This window comes from Pinus tabuliformis, chromosome 3_2 (genome assembly GCF_031772625.1).
Source record: "Pinus tabuliformis cultivar Carrire ecotype Pingquan chromosome 3_2, CPIR1, whole genome shotgun sequence".
Classification (NCBI taxonomy): domain Eukaryota; kingdom Viridiplantae; phylum Streptophyta; class Pinopsida; order Pinales; family Pinaceae; genus Pinus; species Pinus tabuliformis.
In genome coordinates, this window is record NC_142302.1 from 94,370,175 (window position 1) to 94,386,717 (window position 16,543).

The 16,543-nt window shown below is 43.0% G+C and overlaps 2 protein-coding genes across 3 annotated transcripts; both read right to left on the reverse strand.

Moving 5' to 3' along the window:
• Positions 1 to 1,766: 1,766 nt before the first annotated feature.
• LOC149179993 (uncharacterized) lies at positions 1,767 to 6,023 on the reverse strand. The gene is made up of 2 exons (XM_089413725.1): positions 4,540 to 6,023; positions 1,767 to 4,410 (listed from the first exon to the last, which is right to left on the reverse strand). The coding sequence occupies exons 1-2, from the start codon at positions 6,021 to 6,023 to the stop codon at positions 1,767 to 1,769; spliced, it is 4,128 nt and encodes a 1,375-aa protein (XP_089269851.1).
• A 3,839-nt stretch (positions 6,024 to 9,862) lies between these two features.
• On the reverse strand, positions 9,863 to 12,961 carry LOC149179994 (uncharacterized). Of its 2 annotated transcripts, none has more exons than XM_089418089.1 (4): positions 12,892 to 12,961; positions 12,189 to 12,479; positions 10,633 to 11,979; positions 9,863 to 10,360 (listed from the first exon to the last, which is right to left on the reverse strand). In XM_089418089.1, the coding sequence occupies exons 1-4, from the start codon at positions 12,919 to 12,921 to the stop codon at positions 9,896 to 9,898; spliced, it is 2,133 nt and encodes a 710-aa protein (XP_089274215.1). In that variant the 5' UTR covers positions 12,922 to 12,961; the 3' UTR covers positions 9,863 to 9,895. The 2 variants fall into 2 exon arrangements, with proteins under 2 accessions (XP_089274215.1, XP_089274216.1); XM_089418090.1 differs by lacking the exon at positions 12,892 to 12,961 and adding an exon at positions 12,785 to 12,871.
• Positions 12,962 to 16,543: the final 3,582 nt, after the last annotated feature.

The window sequence follows — 16,543 nt, forward strand, 5'->3', positions numbered from 1 at the left end:
AGATAGATCTTCAACCCTGCTCTGAACCATGTTCATTGTTATTAGATCTTCAACTCTGCCCTGAAACCATGTTGATTTTCTAAGGTACATTAAATTTTTCTACTTCCAATGATTTCCAACGATCATTAGCACTAGTTCCATATTAGTTCCATATAGAATTCAATTAACATTAGTTCCATATAGCATTCTAAAATATATCTTTATTTCTACCTTGTGTTTGTTAGTGGATTTCTTGCATTGAGTTTTATGTTTTGAATAAGCCATTACAAATAGTTGCACGATTAAAATTAAGATCTATGTGGGCGAGTCCAATAAGCCACAAACTAATGAATTACACATCTCGCAATTTAAGATACATGTTAGATGTTTCCATTGTTTCTATCAAAAAAATCCCTGTGTGAAAACTTAGAAAGACAAAAATATTCTCAGCCACTTAGTTCAAGTGGCCAAAATGGAAAATGCCAACAAGTTTTGTGTATTTTTATTACTCGATCAAATCAAGCCCAACGAGCCAAGGGAAAAAGTTCCAACACAGGTCTTAATATTTCAAAGATATGATAATAATAAAGATATTATCATGATAATTGGTGATGGAGTTACTGTGAGTTTTTTTTTTCTCAGTAAGACTATGCTAAGTAATTATATTATGTACAAAGTAACATTACATGCAGTGAAACTAGTTTCCCATGGCCAGCGATGGCACTGTGGGTTTGCAGCTGGCATTAGCTTACATTTGTGTTCAAGCTGCCTCAAAACCTCATCAAAATTCACCATTTAACTTTGACAATGCCCTCGCAGGGGCTGTGACTCAAAAAACTACCCTCGCAGGGGCGACCTTGGACATTTGCAAACTCCCAGAAAATACTTAGTGACTGAATCAAAAACAGAGAAAGACCTGCAGACAAATTACCAGACCCATTCAAAAGCATACATTTTATCCCATGCATAGTAAGCGACCGAGACAGAAGACCGCAAAACAGGACCTGAATAGAAGATGGATGGTTGAGCTACTCCTCTGGTTCCATCTCCTCCGGTGCCATCTCCACGATCGGGACCCATCCATAGCCATCCTGGGGGTCTGCCTGAACTTCTCCCGCTCTGGACGTTGACGCCTCCTGCGTCTGAGTTTGGACGGGTGCCTTTCCTTTTGCATCTGTCGCTTGTCCCTCAGCCTTGTCCGTCTGGTTCTCAGAGGGCAATTCTCTGCTACTTGACCCAGCATGGTCCTCCTCTGCGTCCCTGACGAAGAGGACTGAAATGTGGGCATTAAGATTTCCCAAATTGAATACTGCGGTGCCAAATGCTGGAAGCGCTGGCGGTCCTGGCGGTCCCTCATTCGGATTGCTCGAGTCCAAGAACTGAGATGCTTGCAGGTGGGGAGTTCCAACTCGGCGATAACAGTAGCAGCAACAACAATGGTGGTGGGCATCCGCTGCTGGAGGGCGAGAGGATCTCCCACGACCAGATCCTCTTCTACACGGTTGTCGTTCTCTTGTTCTGGCCATATTGACGAAGGAACTGGCTGCTCGAAACAGAGCTTCCAATTCACGGTTCCAATTCCCAGCACCTGCAGGTGGTGCCTTGCTATCTCTCCCTTGCAATGCAGGTGGTTCAGAGTCCCCAGAGTCTGCCAGAAGGCAGAGAATGTTCCAGCACGTCTGCACAGCGAGCTTGTCTTGCTGAGAATGGCGTAGCTCCATTCTTTCCCCCATCTTAATTCCCACAGCGTGCCCTTGAAACTTGAGCGCCATGAATGCGCTCTGCCCTCACAGCCTACCTCCATTAATGCCATTAAGGTATGGAGCAGGAGCCCCTTCATTTATTTCTTCGGCGTCATGCCTTACGTTCCTCCACGGGCTGGCTCGTGGCAGCACTTGCTGGCCATGTGGCCTTGCAATAACGCTTGTACAAACACCCGCATCCGGGTGGCTTGCATCTTTTTGGATGAGGCAATTGAGTTCCTGTGCTTGTTGGTGGTTTTGAATGATATCCATGGATCCTGAGCGGATTACCTGGTTATTATCAACCCCCACATTGGCCAATAGGTCCGCAATCTTGTTGCCTTCTCTTCTTGTGTGATTGAAAGAAATGGCTCTGTTATTTCTGAGATATTGCTCCATGATATTTAGCCTGGCTTCTAGTCTCCAACTTGGGGCGATTTTCCTGGCTTGGGATCCATTCTGTAAGTGTATGGCAATGTTGATGAGCAGCTGGGAGTCCCCTTCCACAATCAGGGGTTGGAGATTGAGCTGTTCCGCTTGTAGGAGACCTTGCCATAGGCCTTCTAGCTCGGCAGAATTGTTAGTGTCCCACCCCAAATTTCCAAAGTAGATTTGCAAGGGAGTGCCAGCATGGTTCCTCAAAATTCCTCCGAATCCAGCAGCTCCAGGATTGCCCTTGGACGCCCCATCAAAGTTGAGTTTGAAAGAATTGATGGGGGGAGGTTTCCAGCAGGTATCTTCTGTGCTGGTGCTGTTGGAAGATCGCTGCTTGTAGTCTTCCTGTGGCAGTTGCAGCTGCCAATTGTCGAGGATGTTTCTCTCATTGTCAGTTGAGGGGTGATCTTCCTTCGACCAGGTTCTGAGCATCATGGTTTCATGAAGATTTCCCTGAAGTCTGTGCCAAATTTCCTCAATGCGGGAGCTTGTGTTTTTGAAGATGCGCTTATTCCTCTCCTTCCAGATGTTCCATAAGGTTATGCCCGGGATGATTCTCCATAAGTGGTTGAGGAGTTCACAGTTGTAGGGGCTTTTTGGCCATTGCCTAAGATTGCTGATGATGTCATCATCTGCTCTGCATCTTTTTTGGCATCTGAAGCTTACTTTTTCCCAGATCTGGTTGGCTAGGGGACAGGAAGCTAGAAGGTGCTGGAGGGTTTCTTCGTGTTGAAAGCAGTTATGGCATATGGAAGGGCCTTGAAAGCCTCTTCTTCTGAGTCTATCCCAAGTGAGGATTTTTTTGTGCCCTACTAGCCAGAGGAAGTGGGAAATTTTGGGCCAAGCTCCTAGATCCCATAGATTACTCCATAATGAATCGGTCGAAGGAGGAAGATTACTAACCAGCTTGTAGGCTTCGGCTGTGGTGTAGGTTCCCTTGGGTAGATACCCCCATCTGAGAATGTCATGGCCTTCATGATACCGAATTCTTCGCTTTCTTAATTCTTCCCCAAGGTCTTCCGCTTCCTTGCTGTTGGCATTGGTGAGAATTTGATTACTGTGTATCCATTTCCTGTATCCTTGCTCCCCTTCCTGTGTCCAAAAAAGATGGACTTTATCCCGCAGCTGCTCCTGTCTGTTTGGTATTAGAGTTGGAGGAAGAGCACTGGTTAGCCTGGGCAGTTGATTCCAGGCGTCAGACCAAAATCTTGCTAGTTTTCCATTCCTGATCTCCCAAAAGCTATGCTGTTGGATTAAGTGATAGTGCTGCTTGGCAGCGTTCCAGATTAAAGACCCTTTCTCAGTGGGCGTGAACCTAATGAGTTCTTCTGGAGGTCTGTGGTTGGCATACTTGGCTGTCCAGATTTTGACCCAAGGCTTTTCCGGGTTTGTGATCCATTGCCACCAGATCTTGGCATTCATGATAGCGTTACTGTGCTCTGGATCCCGAAGGCCAATGCCGCCACTGCCTTTTGGCATGCAAACAGTGGACCACTTAACCAGAGCCCATTTGCGATTTGTGGCTGAGCTACCCCAGAGAAAATCGCGCTGTAGGTTTCTGATTCTCTTTATGACCCACTTAGGTGCTGCAAGAACTGAAAAAAGATAGAGAGGCATGGATTGAAGGACGGATTTAATAAGCACTACCCGGCTGGCAAGGTTAAGAGATCTGTAGGTCCAGAGGTTGAGGCGGGACTCAAGCTTTTCGAGAAGGGTGCTCCAAGCTGGCTGTTTTAAGGCAGAGGCAGTGAGGGGAGCGCCTAGATATTTGGAGGGCAGCGTCGCTGCAGGGATGCCCAGAATGCGAGTAATAGCAGATTTGACCTGAGGTGGGGTATGAAAGAAAAAAATCTGCGACTTGGAGGTATTGACCTGGGTTCCAGAGGCCTCAGCGAAGTCGTTGAGGAGGGATTTGAATTGAGCTGCTTCCTGGGCAGAGGGATAACCATAAAGCATAGTATCATCAACAAATTGTTGATGAGAGGTGGCAGGGGTGTGGTGAACCGAGATGCCCTTAAGCTGATGAGAGTGGAGGGCATGTTTTATGTGTCTACCAAGACCCTCCGCCATCAGAACAAAGAGGAAGGGGGATAAGGGATCACCTTGCCTTATACCACGCGAGGGCTTGAAAGGGCGGGAGGGGATGCCATTTATCAGGATGGAAAAGTGAGAGGAGGTGATTAGGTTCATGATCCAGCGGATCCACATGGAATCAAATCCAAAAGCTTTTAACATCTGCTGAATGTAAGACCAACTGAGCTTATCAAAGGCTTTAGAGAGATCCAGTTTGAGAATCATACCTGCCTGCTTAGAATGCTTGAGAGAATGGATAATCTCATGCGTGAGGAGGATGCCATCCATTATTTGTCGTCCTTCCACGTACCCTGACTGTTCCGGTGATATAAGCATAGGTAAGAGGGGCTTCAATCTGTTGGCAATGACTTTGGTTATGACTTTGTAGATGACATTGCAGAGGGCAATGGGCCTGAACTTGTCAGGCGTGATGGAGTTCTCCTCTTTGGGGATGAGAGTGATAAAAGTGGAGTTGAGGGAGGGGAGGAGCCAGCGTGTGGTTCTGGATTCCTCAACAATTTGCCACACCTCCAATTTTATCAAATCCCAGAAAGCATGGAAGAATGTGGTAGTGAATCCGTCCGGGTCTGGGGCCTTACCTTCTTTGAGCTGGGCCATTGCTTCATCTACCTCCTGAGGAAGAATGGGACTCATTAGAAGCTTATTGTGGTCCTCCGATATGATTTTTGGCACATTGCTGATTATTTTTTCAATTGCCGGTTGCCTATCATTTGCTGGTTCCTGATGGACAAGTTGGAAATGGTCCAGGAGTGCTTCTTCAATTTCTGCATGCGATTCGACTCTTTCCCCTGTCTGTTTTTGGATGAAGGGGATGGAGTTGTGCATCCTTCTCTGCACCGTAGTTCTGTGGAAAAATTTTGTATTGCGCTCCCCTTCCTTCAGCCACCTGACCCTTGATTTTTGTCTCCAGTAGATTTCCTCCTGTTTCCTTCTGGCTTCAATCTGACTGTTAATGAGTCGTTCTTGGTTCAGGGTGGTCTCCGTGTGTCCCTCTGTAATTACTTTTTGTTGGAGATTCACCAATTCTTGATGCAGATCTTGTTGCGCCTTGAATATGTTTCCAAAGGTCTCCCTGTTCCATTTTTTTAGTTGATTTTTTAGGTACCTCAACTTCTGTTGAAATTGATACATCCGCGCGCCTTCCGGAGGGAGGAAAGAGGCCCAGGTCGTTTTGACGAAATCCTTGAATGCAGGGTGAGATAGCCAGAAACTTTCGAATCGGAAGGGTCTTTTTATCTGATCTCCGAGTCTTCTCCATTGCAGAGCTATGCGCCAGTGATCCGACCCCGAATGAGCGAGAATTTCCGCTGAGAGGTCTCTGCCAAGGTGCACTGAGTTGTCAGAAATTAGAAATCGGTCCAATTTGGAGGCAATACGGGAGTTACCAGCTCTACGATTGCTCCAAGTGAAGGTTCCATTGCAGAATGGCATGTCGATGAGGGAAGTTGCTTGGATGAAGTCTTTGAAGCGTGCAGCGTTCGGCTCCAATCTATATCTTCCGCCAATCTTTTCCTCGCTATTGGTAATCATATTAAAATCCCCTGCCATTATCCATAGTGGGTGACTTCTGTTATTGCTAAGGACTTCAATAGTATCAAGGAGCCTGGTTTTGCTGCCTGTGTCTTGCGGAAAATAGACGTTAGATAGGTTGCCATGAATGTTGGTTCCCAGGATGTGGAAGACTGCTTGAATGAAGTGGTGAGAGGCATGAAAATCCGTGAGAGTTACCGCTTGGGAGTTCCATACTATAGCTAGCCCCCCTGAGGCTCCCATGGCGTCTACAGCTACAGATCGACAGCCTGTCCAAGCCTTGGAAAGTATATCTTCTAGGGTAGAACTGTTACATTTTGTTTCCTGGAGAAAGCACATCTGTGGCTTTTCCATTTTTATCATGTTCTTCAACATTCTTAGTTTTCCGGGGCTGTTAAGCCCTCTTAGATTCCAGGATACGAGCTTCATTGATCAACTACTGGTGGAGGGCCTGTAGTACTTCGTTAACTTTGCATATCTACCTGAATCAACCAGGATTTTTCCTACTTCAATAGTTCGCTGAAGATCTGTCTTCCGTCCTCTCTTCTTGGAGTCTTTTGGCCACAGGTGACTGCCTGGTTGTATCCCAAGTTGGTGTTGATGATAGGCCCTTGAGATAACCATTTCGAGCTTATCGAATTGAAGCTCTGAGATGGATTCATATGCCCTTTTTCTGCATGCTGTTTCTAGCTCCAGAATGTCTAGACCGTTGAGATCTACGCTCTCCGGTTCTTCGTCCATTTGCTGCACTTGTTCACTTTCTTCCTTGTAGATTTCTGAGTCTTGGTGAACGTCCTCCTTTCCATCGACTTCCATGTTCTTGTTAGACTGCTCGGGATCTTTGCTGAGGATGGAAGAGGGAGCGGCAGGAGCAGAGGATTTGGAGGATGGATCGATGGGGGACGGGTGGGTTGAGGAAGATGGGCGCGAGGGGATGGGATCAGAGGTGAGGGGCTGGTCTTCAGAGGTTTGGGCAAGTATATCAAAGCTGTTCTTGGATGCGACATTGGAGGGCTTGTTGGGCTGGGGTTTAGGTCCACTCTGAGGCTTCTTATGCGAGCATTTCCTATGAGTAACTTTGGTGAAACCATCCTGGTTTTGATTCTCAGAGGGTGCAGGGGTGTTGTCTTTGACATTGAGAGGGCAGTCCCTGAAGAGATGTCCCAGAGCATGGCATCTTCTGCATCTAAAGGGAACGTGCTCATAATCCAGCGGCTGGGTCCATTCTTCATCTCTGTGGGAAAGAGTGATTGACTCTGGCAGAGCTTCATTCAGGCGGATAAAAACACAGATTCGTGCGTAGGATATATACTTACGCGTTTTAGTTTCTTCGGCTGTCCTGATGTATTCTCCCACTCCATTTCCAATGCCCTTAAGTATTCTTTCGTCCCAATGTTCATCTGGAAGGGAATAGAGTCTGATCCAGACAGGGGCCCAAGTGAGGTCTTCTTTGTCTGGGTTGAATCTTGGAATCCATTCCCTAAGATAGAGTCCTGCTGCATTGAAAAAGTAAGTCCCTCCTTCCAGGACTCTGTATTTGTCCTCTAGACAGACAAAGATTGCAGTGAAGAAACCCTTTGGCCCCAGCTGAAGGGTAACATCCCCTTTGGGTCTCCATTTCGCCGCTATTCAACCGTATAAAGCTCGTTCAGTCGGCCAGAAGCCTATGAACTTCCCAATGAGGGCGTGTTTGGTCATGTACTCTATTCTTTCATCTATTATGTCTCCAGGCAACTCGATTCTCGGCCTTTCCTTGGCGACAGGTCGGCACGTAGAAGAGAAAACTTTTTGCCTTTGATCTGGACTTTCATTTCCTGCTGGCTCGTGACCGTCCTTGTTTGTCTGGTGATTCTTCTCACTGTCCTCCTTGTACTGCTGTTTCCCTTTGTCCAGTATTTCCTGACTTACTGAACCAAAGATGACTGTAGATTCAGGTGGGCGTTGTGTGGGGGAGGGCTCTGACGCCCCCCCCTGAGGCTGATCCATTGCCTCTGCTAGGATTCTGCAGCTCTGTCACGCTGCAGCGCTATTCTTGCCGGCTTGATGCGTCTGCTGCGCAGAGCCGACGGCTCCGTTAGGGTTTCTTCGCCTAACCCTAGATCGCATCCACCGCGCAGAGCTTCTCACTCGGAGTTACTGTGAGTTTTGAGAAAACAGAGAAATCCAAATTCTTCTTGACTGGGTAAACCTAGAAGTTCACTAATAGCTACCTGTGAGGTGAACTATCAGATTCCTCTGGCATAGAACAATATATATATATATAACCATTATAATTTGGGAATGGGAAATAATTTAAGTTCCCGAAAGAATTATGCCTTAGCCTTAACCACTTTCAGGATTCTATCATGGCTTCCACTTAACCATTTTCCAAATTCTATCAACACCTTATCACTGGATTACTAAGAATGGTCAAACGTTAAATTCATTTCTTAAACATTTAAATTCTCTGAAAATCCATACCCACAGGTTACAAGATTTGTTGCTACATCTATTCAACGATGTACAAGAGCAATCTCACAAATAACCAAAAACAAAGAAAAATACATGAGAAATCTCACAAATAACCAAAAACAAAGAAAAATACATGCTGCTGCATCTATTCAACCGTGTACAGGAGCAATCTTACAGATAACTAGAAACAAAGAAAAAGAGAGCACAGAGATAAGCAGATTTGGTTGACGAAAGGAGAGCATTCCACTCTTTGCATACACTGCAAATTCTACAAACACATTCCACTGGAAGCCACACCAGTATTTTGTAGGTTAAATCGTCAGGCAACTTGGTCAATTCAGGGACCTCCGCAGAAAAGCAAACAATTAGGCATTTTGGATTGGGCATTTTGCAGAACTAGCCATGGCATACTGTTGGGGGCCGCTTCTCCCCATTTACTTATGAATTTGGTTGATGAAAGGAGAGCATTCCACTCCTTGCATACGCTGTGAAATCTACAAATATATTCCACTGGAAGCCACACCAGTATTTTGTAGTTTAAATCGTCAGGCAACTCGGTCAATTCAGGGACCTCCTCGTGCTCGCCCATTATAATTATAATTAACACTGAGAGAAAAGAAGAAGATGAAGCTCAATGGATTGTAATTGTTTCTTGAACCAGATTATATAGAGGTAGATATTGTTATTTTAATAAAAATGAGCCCAAAAGAAGGGGAGGAAGTTCCAGCACAGGTATTAATATTTCAACGATACGATAATAGTAAAGATATTATCATGAATTTGGGAATGAGAAATAATTTAAGTTCCCGAAAGAATTATGCCAGAGTCTTAACCACTTTCAAGATTCTATCACGGCTTCCCCTTAACCATTTTCCAGATTCTAGCAACACCGTATCACTATGGATTACTAAGAATGGTCAAACGTAAAATTCATTTCTTAAACATTTAAATATTTCTGAAAATCCATACCCACAGGTTACAAGATCTGTTGCTACATCTATTCAACCATGTACAAGAGCAATCTCACAAATAACCAAAACCAAAGAAAAATACCTGCTGCATCTATTCAACAGTTTACAAGAGAAATCTTACAGATAACCAGAATCAAAGAAAAAGAGAACATAGAGATAAACAGAGATGCATAAGATGCTTCACCCGACCTTCATGTCAGGCCTAGGGCCAAATGCCATGACTCTCACTTACGCCATGACCTGTAAGTGGACACATATATTTCCACTATATCGCCGATCTGATCATGCGGTAGGCCCACGGCCACCACTTTGTATGCACCCAGCGGAGCCACCGAACCGATTCGTTGCATCCAGCGGAGCCATAGAACCGGTCGATGCACCCAGTAACATTTGATGGTCAAAAAATATTTAATCTTCTAACAATCTATCTGACGATCAGGATTATGACAGAAAGGCAGTTGGGAGAATTGATTTCAGAGGGAAACGCCTTACGGCGTAAAAATTTTAACATGTGAATTATTATGGTTAATTTTAAACTATAAAATATGATTACACAACCAAATAATAAAATTTTTATTATGGTTAATTTTAAACTATAAAATATGATTACACAACCAAATAATAAATTCTTTAAAATTAAAATTTATTCAGTAATTGTATCATTATACAATTGAAAATATATTTACAGTGATCTCATCCCAAACAGACTCTCATGATTTGGTTGCAAACTTGTGAAACCTGGGTTTCACTTGAATATGCCATTACCCATCCCTTATCAACTTCCCCTGCATCCAATTTTTTCCCATTCCAACTGCCATCGTAGCCATGGTTATTGTGATAAATAACGACCTCGTCGTAGCAATTTTCATCTTTAAATAACTTTGAGTCTTCTTTCCACATATATATATGTAACATTCTCCCACCTGATCCGTTCCCACGGACGGTTTCATACACCTCAGGTTGGCCACGACGTGTGTTCTGTCTAAAACTTACACTAAAGCTATCACTCCTCCCCATGTTCGTGGTGATAAAGCACATCAACACTGGTAAATGTCTATGGACCTCTTGAAACACAAAAGGAGATGTAATTGTGTTTGTAGCATCCAGCTCTCCAACAGTCCGCGCAGTCTCCTCAGAACGCAATGCCTTCTCAAAGATCTGAAAGAAAATCACAATGAATTGATTTAAGTTGAAAGGAATTATTTCTTCAAATCTAATATCATATTTTTCACTATATATGGTAGTTGATGTTTGGACGTCTGCACAAATAACCCCAATTCAACTTCAACAATCCACAGCACAAATAAAACGTATTGTTTTCAAATTGAAACTATGATAGGCATAGCTTATTATCCATTATTCCCTAGGCATACACAGCTATGCTTTTTAATGAATAATTGTTCGATGTTAGAGATCCTTTAGACGCTCACCGAAGAATGGGAAATAGTTCCAATCTGAGTTGAAATTTGGAGACAATTGACCCTTTTCAGTTGACTCAATGCCTTTATGTTCTGCAGCTTCCAACACTCCTCTGCTCTAAGCTCTTCCAATGACCTCAAACCTTCAACATTCAGGGTTTCCAGTTCAATACACCCATTTACAGTCAGGAATTTCAGGTGTACAAGATTTGAAAGATTTGTCAAAGTCTTCAATTTTGAGCAACATTCCAGGTTCAGTCTTATAAGTGTTGATGGAAAGCCTTGAACCTGCATCAGGTTCCTGTTACATGCAAGATCAACAATTTCAAGCCCGGGGCAAGCACTATTAGGAATGTCAATCTTGGATAGGGATGTGTCATTCAAAGTGAAATCTCTCAAGGTATCCATGGAACTGTTATTAGCAGTAAAGTCAAACTTGGCTATTGGACAACTGTATATAGTCAAAACTTTGAGATGTTTCAACGATGCAATTCGTGCTGGTAAGATGGGCACTTTCGACTGATACAATTCTAACCTTTCCAAATAAGTCAGGTTTTCAATAGGTGCGCTGATGCACATTAAATTGAGACATTCCATGAGAATCAACTCTTTTAAGTGCACCAAAGAGCCCACAGAACGTGGTAACTCTGTCAAATTTGTACTTCCTATGCTTAGTTGTTCTAACTTGTCCAGTAGTTCTAAGTTCTCGGGCAATTGGAGTAGAGGAGTATCGACTAAGTTGAGGTATCTTAAGGACGTTTGATGGGCCATTCCGAGGGGCAATTGCACCAAATGAGCACAGCCCTGGAAGTCAACATATTCAAGCGTGGATATTTCTCCCATAATATCCTCTGGTATAGAAAGATTCTTGCAGTTTCGCAGTGCCAGATATTGAAGTTGCAGTAACTGAGGAAAGGAATTGGGTAGTCTAGCGAGATGAATGCAGCCTGACAGATCTAAATGCCTTAAGATTTTAAGTTCCGAAAAGTCAATTGGGAGTGTTCGTAGAAAACTGAGATTTGTCAGCTGTATCTTTGTCACGTTTGTGAGGAAGGATCCTATCCACCCGAGAAAACGGAAAATAGATGGCATGTTGCCCTGCTGATTGCTGCTGGAGGTAACAGATGGCATGACCCCTTCCTGGGCGCCTGAGATGAAAACTGGCATGACGCGTTGCTGGGTTCTAGAGATATTTTCTTGTTGAGCTCTGGAGATGTTTTTCTCAGATGACTTAGAAATCTTTCTATGAGAAAACCTCTCTGAATGATGAAAATCAACCGGCTGGATGCTGCTGCTCGAAGCACTTGTAGATGTGATGAACGCGCTATCAATACTCAATTCAGCCAATTCCCAAGGAATCTGCAATCAACATGATATATGTGAAAACAGATAGATGTGAAAATATGAACAGTGAAAAAAATTATGGTTATGGTTAATCGAAAATGGTGTTGTCTCAGTATGTGAAGCTTTTGTTGGAATTTGACTGTAGTTAATGTTTTTTTAATATAAATATATTTTAAATACAGAAAAATCCCCAAAATACACCCAAATCAAAAACAATCACTTACCTCATCAATTTCATTGAAAAACCGTTCCATATTACCCGGAGGACCTTTAAGTTCCAAAACCCTTAACTTTCGCAAAGAAATGGTACGAGGGATGGAGATGAAGCGACAATTGTGCAGGCGAAGCCATACCAACTCTCCAGAGATAGCCGAACAAAAGATTTTCGACAAATCTACGGGATGTTCTACTACTAGAAGACGCAACCCATTAATGATCACACTCTTATTGAATTCAGGCGGATCCTGACCTTTAGGGATTCGAATGCCTCGAACACGACAGGGTTCGGAACCGTCCTGACAAACACATTTACATACAAAATAAGTCTCTAAAGATACGATAAGTCTCAACGACACGATAATAGTAAAGATATTATCATGAATTTGGGAATGAGAAATAATTTAAGTTCCCGAAAGAATTATGCCAGAGTCTTAACCACTTTCAAGATTCTATCACGGCTTCCCCTTAACCATTTTCCAGATTCTAGCAACACCGTATCACTGGATTACATTTAAATATGTCTGAAAATCCATACCCACAGGTTACAAGATCTGTTGCTACAATAGCAATCTCACAAATAACCAAAACCAAAGAAAAATACCTGCTGCATCTATTCAACAGTTTACAAGAGAAATCTTACAGATAACCAGAATCAAAGAAAAAGAGAACATAGAGATAAACAGAGATGCATAAGATGCTTCACCCGACCTTCATGTCAGGCCTAGGGCCAAATGCCATGACTCTCACTTACGCCATGACCTGTAAGTGGACACATATATTTCCACTGTATCGCCGATCTGATCACGCGGTCGGCCCACGGCCACCACTTTGTATGCACCCAGCGGAGCCACCGAACCGATTCGTTGCATCCAGCGGAGCCACAGAACCGGTCGATGCACCCAGTAACATCTGATGGTCAAAAAACATTTAATCGTCTAACAATCTATCTGACGATCAGGATTATGACAGAAAGGCAGTTGGGAGAATTGATTTCAGAGGGAAACGCCTTACGGCGTAAATATATAAATATTAATTAATGGGCTTCCATCGGGAAATCTATGCAACCACCATTTTCTTAACTATGTGACGGACGCCCATGCGCTTCTTCCCCTCTGATCCCATGGCATGTGAAATGGGCCTTATTTTTCGTTTCGATCCAATTCGAAAGGACGAAATTCGATGAGCTACAGACGATCTTGGCATATCTTCATACATTGATACATTGTTAAAAGTGTAATTTCAACGCAGCCGAAAACCACCAAACAAAACCATCTACCTTGTTCGCACCGCCTTTTGGCAAAGGCTGTTTTTCCTTGGAGCCCTCCGAACACATTCAGCATGAGACACGCGTCCAGTGTACGAACCCCCCAAAACCATTTTCCCCGGACAGTAAAGTTCGTTTGTTTTACCCGAGGTTGGTGTGCGAACCTCGTTGGATCAGCCAAGTGATCTGGGCATGAAATCTTCACCGTCGATCTCCGGAAAGTGCACAGGCCCACGTCAAATCAATTTTTACGTGGAGTAAAAGGTCTATGGTTTGACCGCCGTGTAAGAAAAGTCATGGCTTTTAATGCTGTTCGTAATTGTTTGGTGGAGGCCTGTTTTAAATGGTTATGGGCATACGTCCCATTTGTATTTTTTTATATATGCATTTACGTAAGTTTAGGTGTAGGCCATTTAATATGGTTATGGGCCACGTTAGTTTTTTTTTTATTATGTTTTTTATACATGGCTATGTGTGTTGATTTTTTTTTGGTATGTATTGCGCACGGGAGTAAAGAGAAAACTGGTTTTTTACGGCAGTAAGAAGAACCAGAGGGTGTATGCACAGCAGTGCACAAATATGTTGTAATGTTTTTGTGTGGGCATTGAAAAACAGAGGTGAAGGAAAACCATGTGTGGTTTTGCAAGTGCATAAAGAAAATGGTGGAGCGTAAGTTGTTTTACACACCAGTGAATGTAAATTTTGTTTTACAGCAGTAAGCTCATGTAAACTTTTGTTACAGCAGTAAGTTGTTTTTCACAGCAGTGAATATGAAAATGATTTTACAGTGGTAAATCTCTCTCAGAAAAAGAGGATGTATTAGTTTTTTTTGTTTTAATGAATAGAAATATTTTATGGTGGTGAAATCCTCTGTTACTCAGTGAAATTTTTTTTAAGCTGTCTGTGTATAAAAATCCTGTGGAGGTAAAACAGAGCATTGCCTCTGTGTTTAGTTTGAATCTTGGTTTTGGTATTTTCCCCATCAAAAATAACCAACAGTGGTATCAGAGCAAGGCTTAGGCTCTTTAAAGAAGTTAAAGAAGCTGAAGGGAGAAGGTTGTTGCTGCAGCAAGATCTCTCAGGCAGACAGAAGACACAGACAGCGAAGGATTCAGGTATTCCCCAAAAGCATTTCTCTTGTTATTGCTGAAGACTGTCAGTTTTTTTTAAAAAAAACCCACAGTCAAGGATTTAAAACCATAGTTCAAGATGCAAGGAATGGCAAGCACAAGCATGGGTATGTTCAACACCCAGCTCCCACACTTTAATGGGAAGAACTATGACTACTGGTCTATAACCATGAGAGCTTTGTTCATCTCTCAAGATATATGGGAACTAGTAGAATATGGGTTTGAGGAACCAGCAGATGAAACTGAGTTCAATGCATTAACTCAGGGAGAGAAGGATCAACTGAAACTCAATAGGAAGAAGGATGCAAAGGCCATTGTCTTGTTGTATCAAGCAGTGGACCAGAGTATATTCCCAAGGATAGCAGCAGCTACAACATCACACAATGCATGGCAAACCCTCAAGACAGCCTATCAAGGCATGGAGAGAGTGAAGACAGCAAAATTGCAAATGCTGAGAAAGGATTTTGAAAACTTGAACATGAAGGAGTCAGACAACATTGAATCATTCTTCACTCATGTGATTGGTGTAATCACACAAATGAGAACTCATGGAGAAACAATTGAAGATAGAAGAATAGTGGAGAAAATATTGAGGGTCTTACCCTCAAGGTTTGATGCCATAGTCACCACCATTGAAGAGACAAAGGATCTCTCAAGATATTCAGTTGATGAGCTACATGCATCACTGATGACTCATGAGCAGAGGTTGAGTAGGAATGAAAACTCATCTCTTGAGCAAGCCTTCAAGACCCAGATGTCCTTTGGAAGAGGAAGAGGTCAAGGAAGAGGAAACCGAAGAGGAAGAGGCAGAAGCCAGAATAGAGGAGGAAGGAACAGCTCATCAAATGCACAAGGAAGAGGCAGCAATACAAATCAGAACCAAGGTCAAGACAGCAGCCAACAAAGAGATCAGTATCAGGCTCAAGGACAAAGGTATGATAAATCTAATGTTCAATGCTATTACTGCAAAAAGTATGGACATTATGCTAGTGATTGTAGAAAGAAACAACATGATATGAACAGCAGACAAAGTGCAAATGTTACAAGAGAAAACAACAGTCAAGAAAATGTCCTGTTAGCTTGTAACATGGCTGAAACACATAGTGAGGACATATGGTTTTTAGACTCAGGTTGCAGCAACCATATGACAGGGAATGTAGCCCTCTTCTCAGCGTTAAATCAGAATTTGAAATCAGAGGTCACACTAGGAACTGATAGTAAAGTGTCTGTTATGGGAAAAGGGGAGGTAAAAATATTTTCAAAACAAGGAGAAAGGAAAACCATAGCAGATGTATACTATGTCCCCGGAATGAGATGTAACCTCTTGAGTGTTGGACAGCTTATCCAAAAGGGTTACAATGTTTATTTTGTAAATGATGTGTGCACCATCATGGATATACCACCCAGCAAAAGATGCATTGCTGAAGTGAAGATGACAAGGAACAGAATGTTCCCTCTTAGAATAAGAGCAGACTTGAAGAACAAGAAGGAAATGGCAGCAGTCACCCAAGAGGCCTTCCAAAGTGTGCCAAAGGATGAGAACTGGTTATGGCACTTGAGATTCGGGCATCTAAATTTTGGAGGTCTAAACTTATTGAGCAGAAAAGGAATGGTAAGAGGATTACCATTGATAGAGAAACCGGACAGCCTATGTGAAGGCTGCATATTGGGCAAACAACATAGAGAAAGTTTTCCATCAGGGAAAAGTATAAGGGCAAAGGCACCCTTAGAGATTATCCACTCAGATTTGTGTGGACCAATGCAAGCTCCATCATTAGCTGGCAGCCTATATTTCTTGACATTCATTGATGATTTTACAAGAAAGACTTGGATATATTTCCTCAAGAACAAAAGTGAAGTTTTTGAGAAATTCCAAAACTTCAAAGCACTTGTGGAGAACCAAAGCGGGCTGCACATAAAAGTTTTGAGAACTGATAGAGGAGGTGAGTATATCTCCAATGAATTC

What these genes read in the sequence shown, in the direction of transcription:
- LOC149179993 (XM_089413725.1), bottom strand. Translation starts at nt 6,023, where the DNA reads ATGGGAGCCTCAGGGGGGCTAGCTATAGTATGGAACTCCCAAGCGGTA. An exon ending in ATATCACCGGAACAGTCAGG is followed by an intron (nt 4,411 to 4,539) that starts GTACGTGGAAGG and finishes TGATAAGCTCAG; the next exon opens with TTGGTCTTACATTCAGCAGA.
- LOC149179994 (XM_089418089.1), bottom strand. Translation starts at nt 12,921, where the DNA reads ATGGCATTTGGCCCTAGGCCTGACATGAAG. An exon ending in TTTTCAATGAAATTGATGAG is followed by an intron (nt 11,980 to 12,188) that starts GTAAGTGATTGT and finishes TGTTGATTGCAG; the next exon opens with ATTCCTTGGGAATTGGCTGA. An exon ending in GAACTATTTCCCATTCTTCG is followed by an intron (nt 10,361 to 10,632) that starts GTGAGCGTCTAA and finishes ATTTTCTTTCAG; the next exon opens with ATCTTTGAGAAGGCATTGCG.